The 16,042-nt window shown below is 41.7% G+C and overlaps 1 protein-coding gene across 2 annotated transcripts in view; it reads left to right on the top strand.

The window, feature by feature from the left end:
* The window catches only part of MAP3K1 (mitogen-activated protein kinase kinase kinase 1), a 108,039-nt gene extending 101,917 nt beyond the window's left edge, over window positions 1-6,122 (top strand). For both annotated transcript variants that reach the window (XM_089688069.1, XM_089688070.1), the window contains exon 20: window positions 851-6,122. In XM_089688069.1, coding sequence (XP_089544195.1) covers window positions 851-1,000 — 150 coding nt within the window. In that variant the 3' untranslated portion in view covers window positions 1,001-6,122. The remainder of the gene's footprint in view (window positions 1-850) is intronic.
* Window positions 6,123-16,042: the final 9,920 nt, after the last annotated feature.

The following is a 16,042-nucleotide window of genomic DNA, read 5'->3' as shown; positions in this document are numbered from 1 at the left end:
ATCTGCCTTAATTTCCTTGAGAATTGACCCCTGTTCTATTTTCCTGAAGCAATGTCCCCCTATAGGTTTCCTCACTCCTTTTTCCACCTTCCTGGGTGGTCATTTTGTCTTTCTAGGGCTTATACCCTCAGGAAGTGAGTCCCTCCTTCCCTACCTAACCCCAGTCTGCCAAAAGTATTGCATCTGCTGTAAACTGTCTGGGTCTGCTGACTCTTCTTTTTTTATTTTGCCCACGCCTTGATTTATTGCTTGAGGATGTCCTGTGGTCTAAGAATCCATTCCTGTGTCCTGAACTGTACAATTAAGATAAGAATTTAGATATACCTGTAAATACCATATCTTGGAGTCCAGTACAGGACACTGGTCCCTCCCCTTTCCTTACTACTTTCTAAGAAACTGAAGCCCTTGGAGTGGGCAGAGTTATGTGGGTACACGGGGGGCGGTCCCAGCAAAGCTTTTGGCAGTGTCCAATCACTTAAAGGTTGCAGCACATAACCTTAGGTCTAAGAATCAATTCCTGTGTCCTGTAGCATTCTACAAGATAAGAAAATATACGTTTGTCTAAATTCCCATTTTTCATTTTTATTATTGGTATTTTGTATGAGCTAGGAGGAACTGGTATAATGAGCTTTCATGGAGGGGCTACATATGTTCTTACCACAGAGGGAGCTGTGCGGTAGCAGGACCCGAGTGTTATTGGATTTACCCTTTTATTAGTACTGATCAAGGCTTAATTGGTAAATAATTCATAACCTGCAACCAAAAAACATTTCACTGAGACCTTGACCATATCTGTGGCCTATTCAGTGCTGCATCAAAACGACTCTTATTTATTCTTTTCTCCTTTTAGATTGCAAGTGCGACAACGGCCCCATCAATCCCTCCGCATCTGTCTCCAGGCTTGCGGGACGTCACTCTTCGATGTCTGGAACTTCAGCCTCAAGACCGGCCCCCGTCAAGAGAGTTACTGAAGCACCCGGTCTTTAGAACAAAGTGGTAGAAGCATTCTATACAGAAGACCATTTTAAGATTGCTACTGAGATAGAGACAGGGAACCCTGTTCCTCCATAGCTGCATGTCCTGTCTCTGCCATACTGTACCTGTGTGTAATGTCTGTCCCTCCCTGCCCTGTGCATGACCACTTCATACCTGGAACAGCTTCAGAACAAGGAGGACTTAAAAGATGAGACAAAATGTGTGCCTTGTGGGAGATTCCTTTCCAAAAATCAAAATGAGAAAGAGATACTGTCCCTTTTGACTTTTAATCGTATCCTTTTTTATTATTTTTTATTTATTATATACATATATAAAACACATCTTGGTGTGTGCTTTGTAATTTTAGTGAAATTTGCATGAACGTTACTTTGTGGGCCATGACTTCTGGCATCTGTATAAAACATCTCCAGCTTTCTGAAGCTTCCACTGAGAGGAGTCATGACGGCAATGCAGGGCAGAGCCTGTAATTAGTGTACCTGTCAGATCGCAGTATACATGGCCATAGAGATTATTGCAATGTGTAAATACTGACTACACTGTATTTTACCACAGTTGTACAAAACAGAACCAACCTTTGTCTTTTTTTTCTTCTTTTAGAGAACTGTTATGCATATATAAAGAGGGAAGAGTTATATTTTGGGTAACTTGTACCCAAAAGCTTTTCCCTGTAAGACAATGAGTGATCTGGATCAGATGGAAATTAGTCTTCTGATCGACTTCTGATCAAATGACAAATATGGTTACATAAGGATATGTACACGTGTAGGATTGGGCTCTGCTTGTGTGGTTATTTGTATCCAGCAACAAAACGGCATGCAACTAGCCATGACCCTGTCTGCCGTGGCATTGCTATGCCCATATCCTGGAAATTGATGGCCTCCAGTTTGACGTATGTGAGCAGTTTTTAAAGCACCAAATGTTAAAAGGACCACTGGGGAAAGTTCCTTCAACTTCACTCTAGAGAACGTCGGGGTTGGACAGTTTAGGCGCCAAAAGCCATCTCTCTGTACATGCACTGTCAGCATTGGCCACCAGATGGCAGGATCAGTCACGTGTATAACCCGGTTTCCTCTTCAATTATATAAATAAGTCTCGCTAAACAAAAATAAATGTGCTATTGGCCACTTCCTTTTCTACAATATCTTAAAGCGGTAGCAAATTCTTTGAAAAAAAAAGGCATAAGCGTACTAGCACATTATGAAGGACTTCCCTTAAAACAAAGCCCTCATTTGGCACTCTGTAACCGCTGCAGAGGTTTCCATCACCCAGTCGTGTTTCTGGGTTTGTGGGCTGTGACCACTTAACCAAGCCGTGATGATGTTACTCCCACGCATGCGTGTGGGAGTCTCAGGGTATGCCATTCCTTCAGCGCGCATGCGCTGGTGACATCACTGGCTGCTTCTCGCTCAAATATCTCCTAAACATTGCACATTTTAACTCATTTATTTTTACCTACCGTACCTGTAGGTAAAGATAAACGAGAGTGTACTACCACTTGGTTTAAAATGTTTTACATCCTCTAATATGCAGAAAAGAGAACTACAGGGCATAGTAAAGAAGAGAGAAAATATATATAATTATAAAACAAATGAAAGGTTTGGAGATTTTTTTTGGGATTAAACACGGTCATTGTGAGAATAGTGGGGGCCAGTTGAAAAGGTTTTCTGTTTCTCAGACCACACGATTTTACTCTGGACCCTTTAGTGAACTTCTGCCTAAGACTTTGGCCCAAGTAGCTCAAATTTTACAGGCAGTCTCCACCCCATAGTATTTCAGTTTAAGGTGGGTGCCCTTGAGTTGAATATGTAATTCAAACTTGTAAGCAACCATTCAAAGCTTCAATAATTGGTTTGAGTGAAGTTGTATTTTCCCTCAAAGCACCTAGTTAAATGGCATTTACCTTAACCATGGGGATCTGATGATCACTGTGTGGGCTTCAGACCCCCAAACATGCACCCTGCAGTTTTCATTCATTTCAGTTGAAACATCTGCAAATGTTGACTGTGGCTACTATACTAGTATATGTAGTTTGACAAAAGGTCAAATTGAGGGTGCTGTAAAGATAAGTTTACATATCCTTTAAAAACATCCGCTTTTTTATTGTAGTGAATGATAAATTAAGCTAAATGACTGATTTTAATCCATTCAGTTCCAGATCACTCAAGCATTGTACCTGACCACTCACTGTTCATTTTGGTAAGGTACTGTGCATTGATTGCTTAGCCTGTTCTCTTGATCAGTAATGTCTGAGAAGTGAAAATTTGTTCTTTGTCTGGAATATTCAGGTTTAATATTTTTCTACTAAAAGTATTTTGAAGTATAGTTTTTTCAAACCAAATCAAAAAAAGACTGTAACTTGACCACTCTCACTGTCTGTCTGCTGACTCTGCGGTTTTCCTTTTGTCATACATCATGAATTGGAACTGGCTCATATGCAATGTTTATAGCAGAAGCACAAAAGGCTACTTGAAAATCTGCTACACCCCAATAGTTCTAAGATGATATTTGCTGCTCCTGGGGCTCTCAACTCTGCTGATCATGCTTTGTTCCCATCCCAGGCTTGCCTAATCCTAGGAGCAAGATAGTCAATGGCCTTGTACATGTCAGCAGGGAGCTACTTGTCAGCTTTGTCTACGTCTTGTCAGCTGAAATATGTTCCCTGACTCCTTACCTGCTGAGTTTAGGATTTGATTGACTTGCTCCTAAATTCTGTGTTCAAATTCTACCCCTGCATTCTCTGTCATTTCTGAATGCATTATCTGAACCTGAAAAAAGCCATCCCCAGTACTACAGGGTTGTTGATAATGGCACACTTTTTTTAGGCAGTATGCCATGGATGATATTGACAGCCTGTACTCTGTCCTGTAATCACCCCTTGCTTCGCAGTAGTAATAAACATGTTAGGGTTGTTTGTGCCCCCCTCCACATTAGTCATATGTTGATCTTTAATCTCCTGTCAAGTATCATAAGATACCAGTAACAAAAGAACCACTTTTATAGATTGCATTTATTACAGTGTGTGTTGCTTTAGGGCCCATGCTGACTGGACCGTTGCAGTAAAATTTGGTACACTTCAGTTCCATACATTTTGAATGGCACCACACAACCCCTCCACTGCAACACACCACATTGGCCCTTATCACGTCACGGGTTTGGATGCTGCCCCTCCTTCCTTGTCAATACTTTAAGACCTCCACTGCAGTGTGCACCCATGTGAGGGCCATATTTACCTTCACAGGAGTTCTGTGCCTCCCAATGTAGGCAGTCCCATCCATGTCAGTTGGGACGCAACAGCTGCACAGACAAAGCCACTGCCCCAAATTTGACAGCTTTACGAGTACGGGTGGATGGCTCTGAATGCAAACGGTTTGCTTTTGAGCTGTGCATCCATGCTCATATGGCTGTTAAATGGGATTCTCCTGTGTGGGGAAAAAACTGCCCTTGCATGGGTGTACGCCGTAGTGTGCTCATGTGAACGGGGTGTAAGTCTTAATCCAGCAGCAAGGATGCAGGTCTGGAAGTTCATCTGCATGAATTGTCCTCAGTTATTGATTGAAATTACTAAAGCAAGAGGAGCAACATGAAAGCTTGGCAGCTAAAATTTATAGAACTAAGCATTGGGGACCTCCATGGTTTTCTCTGGAAATGTTCCTTGAACAGAGAATGCTATATGTATATAAGGCACTGCAAATTCAATACCCTGTGGATCATGTTGTGGTGATTACTATTTTATAGACTTGTTAATCTCATTGCCTCGTCTTAATATGAGATTTGTCAAGGTGATGAAGATCTGATACAAGTCCAACCTGCGCTAGCTGTACTTGGCTACAGCTTGGACGCAACAGATTGTGCCCCAACTGTGTCACTGAGCCCTAAATGAGCCAAACATCATCTGTGTCTATCTGGCTGGTGAAATACTGACCTAGCAGTTTCATTTTACTGTCCTATTTTTATTCTCTTTGTTTAATGCATGTAATATAGAAGGAAGATGGCAGCTCTCTTGCTTTTTGGTTTTTTTTTGTTTTTTAAATGGTTAAAATTTCAATCAATGTTTTTTAACTCCTTGGAAGCCGGTTGGGGATGTTGCACAATGAAAACTAATGAAAAAGGTTATTCTGACTCTCAGGATCAACTTAATAAGCTATTGTACATTTCAGCAAATGTACCTTGTATGGATCTGGAAGGTTTGTTTTAGATAGTACAGAAACACATGCTGAACTGTATTAAAATGTGAATTTTACAAATTTGGACATTCCCTTTTTTTCGTGTGTGTGCGACAGACAAGCATATTCCAAAGAGTTAAATTGTATTCCGTAATGTGAAATTAAGTAGCTCTAACTGTATTTTACTTGACAGCTATGCTATGGCGTATAATTATTTTCTTGAAGTCTTAAATATTCATCAGCTCTGTTTCCCTTGCTACTGATACACTGTCTGGTTTTATATACTGGAAGATTGTTGGCTGTTTTAATGCTTTTCCCCCTACGCATAATTGAACCTCAGCTAATCAGTATTACTCTCTAGATTCCTGTCCTTTCCACATTTCAAACTCCCTAAGTCTTGCTTCCACTTAGGAGTTTGTCCTCCACTGGCCCTGCTTGCTGGCAATTGTGGTGTCCTATTTTTATGCAGATTGTGATATAATCTTATTTTCTTTGGATCAAAGCTGGACTGAAAATTGTATTGTATAATTATTTTTGTGACATTCTTAATGTTATTTGGTACTTGTTAAGTTGTAAATAACGGCTACTGCTTGTTTTATTTCAGTCTCTACTACCTCAGGTGTCCTATAGTTTTTGTTTGTTTTTTTTGTTTTTTTGTTTTGTTTTTTTCTTCTTCTACCAAAGTTGACTTTTCACAATGAGACTATACTTGCTGTAAGATTGATTCCTAAGACTTCCAGGGCTCAAGGGCTAATTTCTCTTTAGCACCTTAACTGTGCAAGCAATTGTTGCGGAAATCTCTGGGTTAAGAAAAAAATTGGCTTAAATGTATCCTTTGTTATTTTAAATATATCAAGATATTTTAATTATTAAAGGTTTTTAACCCATGAACCGATTTTATAGTATAATTTGTACCTATTTTGGTGTTTTTGTCTTTATAGTAAATAAAAGATTTTGAACAAATCTGCCCTTTTTTTTTGTTTCTTGATTAGCTGCCAGGCCTCATTCGCATGAGTGTACTACAGCATGCACCCCTGCAAGGGCTGTTTGCCTGTATGGGAACTCGCAGGTGTTTTGTGCATCCCTGTGCAAGCAGTCCCATTCATGTCGGTTGGGATGTAGCGGCTGCACAGTCGCAGCCACTGCTCCGAAATTAACAGCTTCAAACGCACATTTGCCTGTGTTTGGAACCATGCACTCACACGGCTGTCAAATTGGGGAGCCTGTGTAGGCAAACATGGCCCTTGCATGGCTGCACACTTTAGCATGGCCCCCCACATGAACGAGGCCTTGGAGGAATGCTCTGGAATAAAACTGGTAAATATTGTGCTTGCAATGCTATAATCTAGGTTACTGCAGCAACTGTCAACTAAACAGATGTGAACATGGATCCAAAATTATAAAAAGTTTAACTGGTACAAATATAGAAGGAAACTATATAAAATGCAGTAGAAGGTTAGCATGATTTAGATCAGCCTTTCTCAACCAGGGTGCACAGGGACACTGGGGTGCCTTAAGGTTTCTTCAGTCGTGCCTTGGCAAAATGTCTAAAAATTGCCCAAAACTTGTATACAAGCCAGTGGGTGGACAGGCCTGCCTTTTAGTTAATCACCTCTAATGCTGGGTGCCCTACAAGTGTGGGTGTTGCGTTATAAAAACTATTAGAATAGTTTCTCATATTTTAGAATGGACCCTTTTAAAATTATGGACAGTCTTGAGGCAACCTAGTTTAGAATGGGGTGCCTCAAGACTGTCCTTAATTTTAAAGGGTGCTTTGGGAATACCCATAATTTTTAAAGGTTGCCTTGACTGAAAAAAGAAACACTGATCTAGAACCTACAACATTAAGGGCCCATGCACACCTACAGTATACATATGTTGCCGTGCGTAGGTGTGATTGGACTCCTACAGTTTCAGTTTTGTTTCCATGTTGGTGATATTTACATCAGAATACCCCAGGCAACTATTATGTTCAAAAGGATGAAGCGTTGTATTTTTCTTCAAAGATTTCCTTTATTATTACTACATTTGTGTGGGTTACACTATAGAGAACCTTTTCATTCCATCAAGTGGTAATCTGTCACTGTTAATAATTAACAGCAGGTGCTTGGTAAAGTGATCTACTTGATGACCCTGTCAACAGAGGGTCAGGTGTAAACTAAGCACAGCCTGTAAAAGAAGAGCTTACCCCCAACTAATTCTGTGCTTCCTAGAGCTAATTATAATCCTTTGCCAAAGTTTCGGTTCCACTTCTACTGAAAAAAGCAAATGCATACTCTTTCCTGGATGGGGAGAATAGCAGCCCTCAAAATGATGGTTCTACCAAGGATTTTAGGTCCCTCCCGATCCCTTTTTCCTCTATCTGCAAAAACTACAGTCCCTCTTCTTCAAATTTATCTGGAGCTCCAGTGGATGTCGAGTTGCCTGCTCAACCTAGTACCTTTCCAAATTCAGGGGTCTCCTCATATGCTTGCAGCTTCATTGTTCAACAACCCCCTCTTCCCACTAGGCCTATCCCCCTCAAGAGTTCTCTTGGTGGATTCACAAAGGCATACACAGGATAAGACACATGATTGGACCTCATGACATTAAAACTTTTGAATTCCTACAACAGAACTTGCAACTGCCACCCTCAGAACTTTTTCTTTTCCATCAGATCTTACATTTTGTGCAGTCTCTTAAGTGCAATACGGAGGACATTACATGTATGACACTTTATCAAAATAAATGCTGGACCATGCCTGGTACAAAGGGTGGTATCCCAGAACTATACTTTTTTTTTTTTTTTTTTTTTTCCCCCACCTCTCTGGGCAAGCTTTCCTAAAAGAGGGAATGGAAGGTGGATTTGGGGGAAGAGTTTGGGGAGTCTGATTGGGAGCGATGGTCAGACATGATGCACAGGAGAATCATGAACACAACCTTGGTGGAAGCTAACTAGAAGGTATTTTCTAGATGGTACCTGGTCCCATCCAGGATTGCCTGGATGTTCTCAGGAGCATCGGCTCTCTGCTTCCGGGGATGTGGAGGAGAGGGCACGATCCACCATATATGGTGGACATGCCTGAGAGTTCGACTGTTTTTTGGATTCAGATTTTCACTCTATGTACTGTAATGGGTATTAATATCCCCAGGCAGGCCAAGGCGGCTTTATTTAATGGTATATCGAATGAGACTTCCAGGCTTCTGAGCAGTCTTATTTTTTTTTTTTTATATGCTCTTGGCTGCAAAAATGACCCCAGCCAGGGCTTAGAAGGCCTAAATTTATTTGAGTTTTGCTGAAGCCAAAAATAAAATATGGATTATGCTACATGAGACTGGTGAGCATTTTAAAGAACGGATAGACCAGATTTGATAGGGTTTGGCTTGCATATTTACAGCCATATGCATAGTGGAATGACACCAGGTGGATTGGAGGAGCGGGGACCACTAGGGGCCTGCTGGATTTTTACTATTTCCCACCTTCTTTTCCTGCCCTTTTTTTCCTAGGGGACTCTTCCACCTACAATGTCCCCTATCCTTTTCTTCTTTCTTTTTCTTTTCCATTTTCTAAAAACCTGATAGATGTCCTGAAGACTATAGTGTCCTGTCTTACGCACACTAATAATGCATGTGTACATTGTAAAGGTTGACGTAGACATTTCCCCTATAAAGGTGGAGCTTTGCAGTTTTACATATCTTTTTCGGAAGTAATGTCATCATGTGTGGAGCCTTTTTTTCCTTGTTATTTGATGGTATATCTGACCTGGGCTGATTACACCCCTCCCTTTTCCCCCCTCTCTCCCCTTTCCATCCCTACTCCCTCCCCCCCTTCCCTGGAGTCAGATATTGTCTTTGAATCTATGTATAACCACCTGCAATACTTAACGTTATCTAAACGTCATCTGTTATTACTGTTCAATTATGCTGTTTATATTGATGGCTGCCACCTTACTAGTGTGTACAAAGCTAATTGAGGACAATTTTATACTACATTGATATTTTATCTGGTTGTATACTATAATTTTTTCAATAAAAAAAATATTGGTAAGAAAACAAATGCAGCCACCACATCAAGGGCCTGTAAGCTGCAATATATTGCATTTTTGTTATTGGGTTTAGTTATCCTTCAGGACAAATGAAAAGGAAGTAAGAAACAGAGGGAGGTAAACTGAATTTATCTGAAAGCATGCAGTTCTACATTTACACAAGCCATTAAATTGGTAATTTATTAATATTCCAAACATTGTGCATGCACTGTTCCCTGTAAGGTAAACTTAAACAGGTCTGTAGAAAATAGTAAGAAAGTGTTAAGCGAGCGCCACCTTTAGTTATAGAAAATAGAAATCAAGCTGCTGGAACACCGTAATATACCAGTTTGCCGAATGCAGAGAATGATGGGCGCTTCCACGATCCTCGGCAAAATGGCGCCGATGGACTGAGCATGCGCCAATAGCCGGCAAAATGGCGGCCGCGCCAAGCAAAATTGGCATTCAAATATATAAATAGCACGGACACGGATGTCCCTGCTGTAAGCCCTCTCTCCCCATGACTATGTGCTTTTGCACGAAACGCTACAGCAACTGGACATCTTGAACACATGGTCAGTACCTTTTTGATTGTCATATATTGATTGCACCCACTATTTGGAATAAAGGTACTTTATACAGTTATATTAAATAAATGGTGCAGCGCTAAATACTAGAGAACAGTTTATACACACAATATATAAACATGCATGATATCACTCTAAGGGTGATCAATAAATACAAAAGTTTAATGTAATAGTGCGGATCATGGAGAGATCCCAATTCAAGGTGAGTGGACGTCCTGATCCAAGGTGTGATGGTAGGTGTGATCACACAAATAGGTGAAAAACGCACTCACCAAATGTGCGTTTAATATATGCAATCCTGCGTCACCAGGCCATAAAACGATCATCAGATCCCAGATCAGATTGTACCCAGATCACCATCTCGGTTCCACAGAAGTGAAGTCATCTGAAACCGCTACCAGGTATCACCACCAGGGTCCTGAGTCCTCCAGATGGGCACTGCGAATGATAGCACTCACACAGAGTGCCCAATAAGAGACCTCATAGCGTGATACTGCTTTAGATGCTTTTATTCAGGGTTGGTTGGTGTGGGGTACATACAAAGATAAACCAAAAAGTTAACTGACCATATGCATTCCTAGGTGGTTAGGTGTCCTGCTGCTGCTGCTGCCGCTGCCCCCCTCAAAGCAGCAGGACACCTAACCACCTAGGAATGCATATGGTCAGTTAACTTTTTGGTTTATGTTTGTATGTACCCCACACCAACCAACCCTGAATAAAAGCATCTAAAGCAGTATCACACTATGAGGTCTCTTATTGGGCACTCTGTGTGAGTGCTATCATTCGCAGTGCCCATCTGGAGGACTCAGGACCCTGGTGGTGATACCTGGTAGCGGTTTCAGATGACTTCACTTCTGTGGAACCGAGATGGTGATCTGGGTACAATCTGATCTGGGATCTGATGATCGTTTTATGGCCTGGTGACGCAGGATTGCATATTGCGTATATTAAACGCACATCTGGTGAGTGCGTTTTTCACCTATTTGTGTGATCACACCTACCATCACACCTTGGATCAGGACGTCCACTCACCTTGAATTGGGATCTCTCCATGATCCGCACTATTACATTAAACTTTTGTATTTATTGATCACCCTTAGAGTGATATCATGCATGTTTATATATTGTGTGTATAAACTGTTCTCTAGTATTTAGCGCTGCACCATTTATTTAATATATATGTTTGATTTGGAGGTTTTACTTGGTTACCTTTTCGGTGTATCAGCTGCTCACTAACGTTTTTGTGTATACACATTGATACACTTTTTGCATTTAAGTCGCGCTCACTTTTATCATCTTTTATTACTTTATACAGTATCACGCTATGTGGTCTCTTATTGGGCTCTCCGTGTGAGTGCCATCATTCGCAGTGCCCATACAACAAAAAGATGACCCCAGATGGTGATACATGCTAACGGACCAGGGAATCCTACACGCTGATGTGCCTGGATGGTGATTTATGATGTGATCTGACCTGGAAACAGATGACCTATTTACTGCTTGATGACGCAGGATTTCATATTGCGTACTTTAAACGCACTTCCGGTGAGTTCGTATTTCATTCATTTGAATCACATCATCCATCACTCTTGGATCAGGACCCCCGTGCACCTAAAATTGTGATCCCTCAAGATCCACACGACTTTATCACCTTGAACTGTTTAGTCACTAATAATCACCAATAGGTGATATCATATATTCTGCACTTGCTGATATTGTATCATATAGTATATATCATATATATTCATATTTATTAGCGCTGCACCTATTTACTGTGATATAGGTCTGTAGAAAAGCTGCAATCAGCAATACGCTAAGCACAGTTCTCATGATGGATTTCTTCTGCAGTATGGGTTTTTTTTTCCCTTGTCTGTCTCCTGTGAATAAAACAAGATAAAGTGTGAAACCAATAAATGTGCTACTGACGTGTGGAAGCAAATATAAATGTCACCTATATCACTTCCCTTTTCAGTCTCCATTTTAACCAGAATGCAGTTAACACATTCATAGAGGTTTGAGATATACTATATAAAGATATGGCATAAATACTGTGATAATGTGGGGTTCCGGATTACCAGCCAACTTTGTAAAAGCAAACATCTTATTCAAAACAGCCAAACAAAAATGGCTTTCCTTCACCATACCAAACAAAAACAATCCATAATCCTGGTGTAGCACGACCCTAAGGGCCGCAGAGTTATTTCTGGGCTCCCTGTCACTCTTGACCCCATTTTGAAAGCCCAGCCCTTGCTGATCCCACTGTATACTTCTGGCTAGAGTAAACTCTCAATATTACCAGAAAATGGACTTGCACACAACTTGGAGAGAACTGATACTTTGTCTATATTAACGTTCAGTATAAGTACTGTAAGCCTGGGTTCACATTGATGCGGTGCAGAATTTGCAGTGGTTTCTGCGAATTCCTACAGACACAGCTGATCACGTGATGTGGTAAAAGGCCAATCACAGCGGCCTTTTACCTTGTGATCACAGCGTGAGGAAAGTACTGCCGATAACTGGCAATGGTCAGAGGACGGATCTGCACTGATGATCAGTGCCCAGCAGTTCCACCCACCAGTACCTAGTAGTGCCGTCGGTGCCCATCATTGTTGCATATCAGTGCAGCATCATCAGGTTAAGCAAAGGTCAAAACATCCACCAAAAATCTCAATCAGTTCAGGTCAGAATTTGACCAAGGGCCTCAAATCTGAGATGTTTCTGTCCTCAGTGAGCAAAGGAAAAACAACTACTAAAGAATAAGGCTGGCTTACTTTGGGCCCTCAGAAGCTGATGACAAGGTTCAAATCTGAGATAAATAGCTCTTTAATTAGGAAGGCTAAAGTTCCTTTAACTGCAGTGAAAGATCTGCATGCTCATTGGGGCCCAGTTGTTGCACTACAAGAATTAAGATCTCCTTTGTTGCAACAGGTGGAAGTCCCTCAAAACAGGATTTAGGCACGCACAGATACTATCTCTTTAAAGGATAAGTTCATCTTTGGAACATGTTATATGTACCACCCATTTTTAGGGTGGAACATGTACCATGTTCCCATAGCTGCAGCCATACTTGCCACCCCCCTTCCCTCTGACAACACAGGGAGAAGTTTCCCCGTACTATCTGTCAGATTTGAAAATCGCTCGGCCATTCTGTGAATGCGTGCCTACAAGTCCCAACAGTCTTAGTGGCTGTGTGGTTGTAGTTTTCAATGGAGCTCCATAGCAGTTAATTGACACTTCCTGTCAGTATATCTGCTTGACCATACATCCCGTACAGCAAGCAGATATTCTGACAGGTTTGCAGGAGACCTGTATGGCGTCAGCAATCTACTGACCGCTGGTGCAATGTTTTCCAGGCTCCTTTGGACAAAATAATTAAATGCACATTTTTATACTTGCAAATAAATGTGCATTTATTATTTTTGTCCAAAAGGTGACCTGATCCTTTAAGTGGTATTTAACTTGGACAGTACCCCTTTAAAGTAGTGGTGCACCGAAATGAAAATTCTGGTGCCGAAACCAAAAATTCAAGATGCACTTGGCTGAAAACCGAAACCAAAAAGCACAGTTTTTAAAAATGAATATATATTTTTTGGAAAAAAATACTTTGATTAAATAAAACAATATATAGACCAATTTTTTTTTGTAAAATATGAAAGAGGATGTTACGGCAAGTAAATAGATATCCAACATGTCATGCTTTAAAATTGTACACGCTCGTGGAATGGTGTGAAACTGCGGTACTTAAAAATCTCCATGGGTGATGCTTTAAAAATTTCTACAGGTTAGCAGTGTAACGTTACAGAGGAGGTCTAGTGCAAGAATTATTGCTTTTGCACCGACGTTCGTGGCGATACCTCACATGTGTGGTTTGAACACCATGTACATATGTAGGCATGGCCTACGTCTGCATTCACCACTGTGTGCGAGGTCGGGGGCACTTTAAACTTAAAAAAAAATGTATTTATTTTTCTTTTTTTTTTTTTTTTTTTTTTTACAGTGTTCCTTTAAAAAAATGTTAATCACTTTTATTCTTAGCACAAGAAATGCATGCATCCCTTGTGATAGAAATAATTTGTGACAGGTCCTCTTTATGGAGAGATGTGGGTTCAATAAGACCTCATATCTCTCCTCTGCAATGTAAAGCATTGGATCAAAAAAAGCATTGATCTAGTGCTTTAAAAGAAAAAAAAATGGCCTTAACGGGAAGTGACCACTCCAGTCCTCCAAGAGCATAGAGATGTGTGGCAGCCATCTTTCCTTCACTCATCTCTATGCCCAGCGTCAGGATCAATGGTTTCTCAGGTAACGCTGATCTATCGAGCGGCGGCCGGTGGTGGCAGCAGCCGAAGGGCGGGTTTTTTCGCACCTGTATTGGTGCTTTCTTTCATTTTGGCCAACAGCCGAAAGGGGTGTTTTCGGCCACTGAAATTTCGTTGCATTCCTACTTTAAAGCACAAGATGAGATGCAGGTTTTAAGCAAGAGGTTTAAAGGGTGGCAGAAGCACTTGGTGCTTGGTAAAGGGTTAATTCTTCTCTAGGCTGCAGTAGCAAATGGCAACAATGACAAGTGTCCCTTGATGGATGTAGACCAATTGCAGGGGAAACAGTGGTGTGGCTTGGCCCGCAGAGGGTTGACACTGCAGTTGGCTCTAATGACTGGATTATGCTAGAGATGCCTTTGCTAATAGGCCAGGTGACCTAGGCCTCAACTTGTGGAACTTTTGAACAATAGCAGTAATTGTAAAGAGAATGGCTGATTCAATAGAATGCCAATGACAACTTAATTGGCTTGGTGTTGGGACTCTCTGTGGGATCATCCCAGTCACTGGTGGTCTCTTTGTAGATGGGGCCCCCAGCAGTCCTGCATTTCCTCTTGCAAAGTTTGTTTGTGACAGCAGCCCTCTGGGTCTCCGACCGACAGGGTAGTTCTCCAAATTCTTTGGCAATGTCAGCAGTCAGCTATTCCTCCCTCTTTTTCCGCTCTTCTACTTTGTGGCCTAGTCCAGTGTTCTGGCATTCTGCACAGCTTTCTCCCAACTCACTTCCTGCCTCTGTTCCCGGGCTTCTGCCTTAATATGCCTCCGCCCGAACACCAGCTCCTCTGGGAAATATAGTCCCCTAATTTGCTGCCTTCTAACAAAGCCCTGCGGTTCAGCCTACAAAATCCATAAAGCTTTTCACCAGAGCTTGTGCCACTGAGCTGCAGGACAATGCTACCTTGTTTCTCTTTTAACATCCTGCAGTCTGAATAATAGCAAGGTGTTACTCCCCCCACTTAAGTTCCCAAAGAACTAACAAAGTAACAATGTTTAATATAACATATGTACATTTGGAAAGAACAGTAATTCCCTTAACCAGGAGATACAACTGGCAAATGTTCATTCTTAATCAAATTTTGTAAGAAATACTCCCTCCAAGGATTAGGGGACTCTGCTTGATCAGGAGGTAGGGTCATAGGTTTGAAGACCTACTCTGGGATGGTGTTTGCAGGAGGGCTTACAAATTCTTGTATGCACTTCAATATACTGCAAAAAGGAGCCCCTAAGATTTTTTGACTAGAATGAAAGGCTTCTTCTGAGATTTCACCCAAAACATCATGTCAGTCTCTTGGGTGCTCTTATTTCCCTTCTCTATCTGGATTCCTCCTGAGTGGAGAGGTTATCACCTTCCCATGAGGTATTCTCTTCTTCCACTCAAGCTCAAAGACTTCTTCTATCACATGATCTGCCTCAGAGCTCCCTGGTATATCAATTACTGGCTCAGGAAGGAGGAAGTCTCTAAGGGCAGGATCTAACTGTAGAGTGGGCTCAGCTAATCCTGCAGGGCCTGGTTCTGCAGAGGTAGAAGTCTCTGAATTTGAGCCTGCTGGAGGAGCTGCCAGTCCTGGTGCAAAAATGCTATCTTTAATGGCAGATAAAAACAGTCGCCAAGCTATTCCTATTTCCACCCCCTCCTCCTCATCATTCCCCTCCTCTTCTGGAGTCAGAATGGAGTGAGGAGGGGATGGGGGAGGCTGGCGTGGTCGAGTCCCCACGTTGGAAGCAGCGAATGGGGTACCCAGGGTTCTCCCTTGCCTGCCACCATTGCTGACACAGTTTGCCCCATTTCTGAAATCGACTTCCGCATAGCAACATGGGCCTCCATGACTTGCCCTCCTGTCTTCTGGACCTCATAAAAAGACTGCTGAAAAGATACCTGAGCTTGAGCTAGCTGGGACAGGGTCTACACTATACTGTCCATTGGAGCCATGATTTGCGTATCAGGCACTCCTTCCATAGTCGTAATAGCTTGA

The sequence above is a fragment of the Staurois parvus genome, unplaced genomic scaffold (genome assembly GCF_062004578.1).
Source record: "Staurois parvus isolate SC_StPar_1 unplaced genomic scaffold, SC_StPar_1.0 ptg000445l, whole genome shotgun sequence".
Lineage (NCBI taxonomy): Eukaryota > Metazoa > Chordata > Amphibia > Anura > Ranidae > Staurois > Staurois parvus.
Note: the sequence above shows the minus strand (reverse complement) of the source record. Positions and strands in the feature narration are given on the sequence as shown.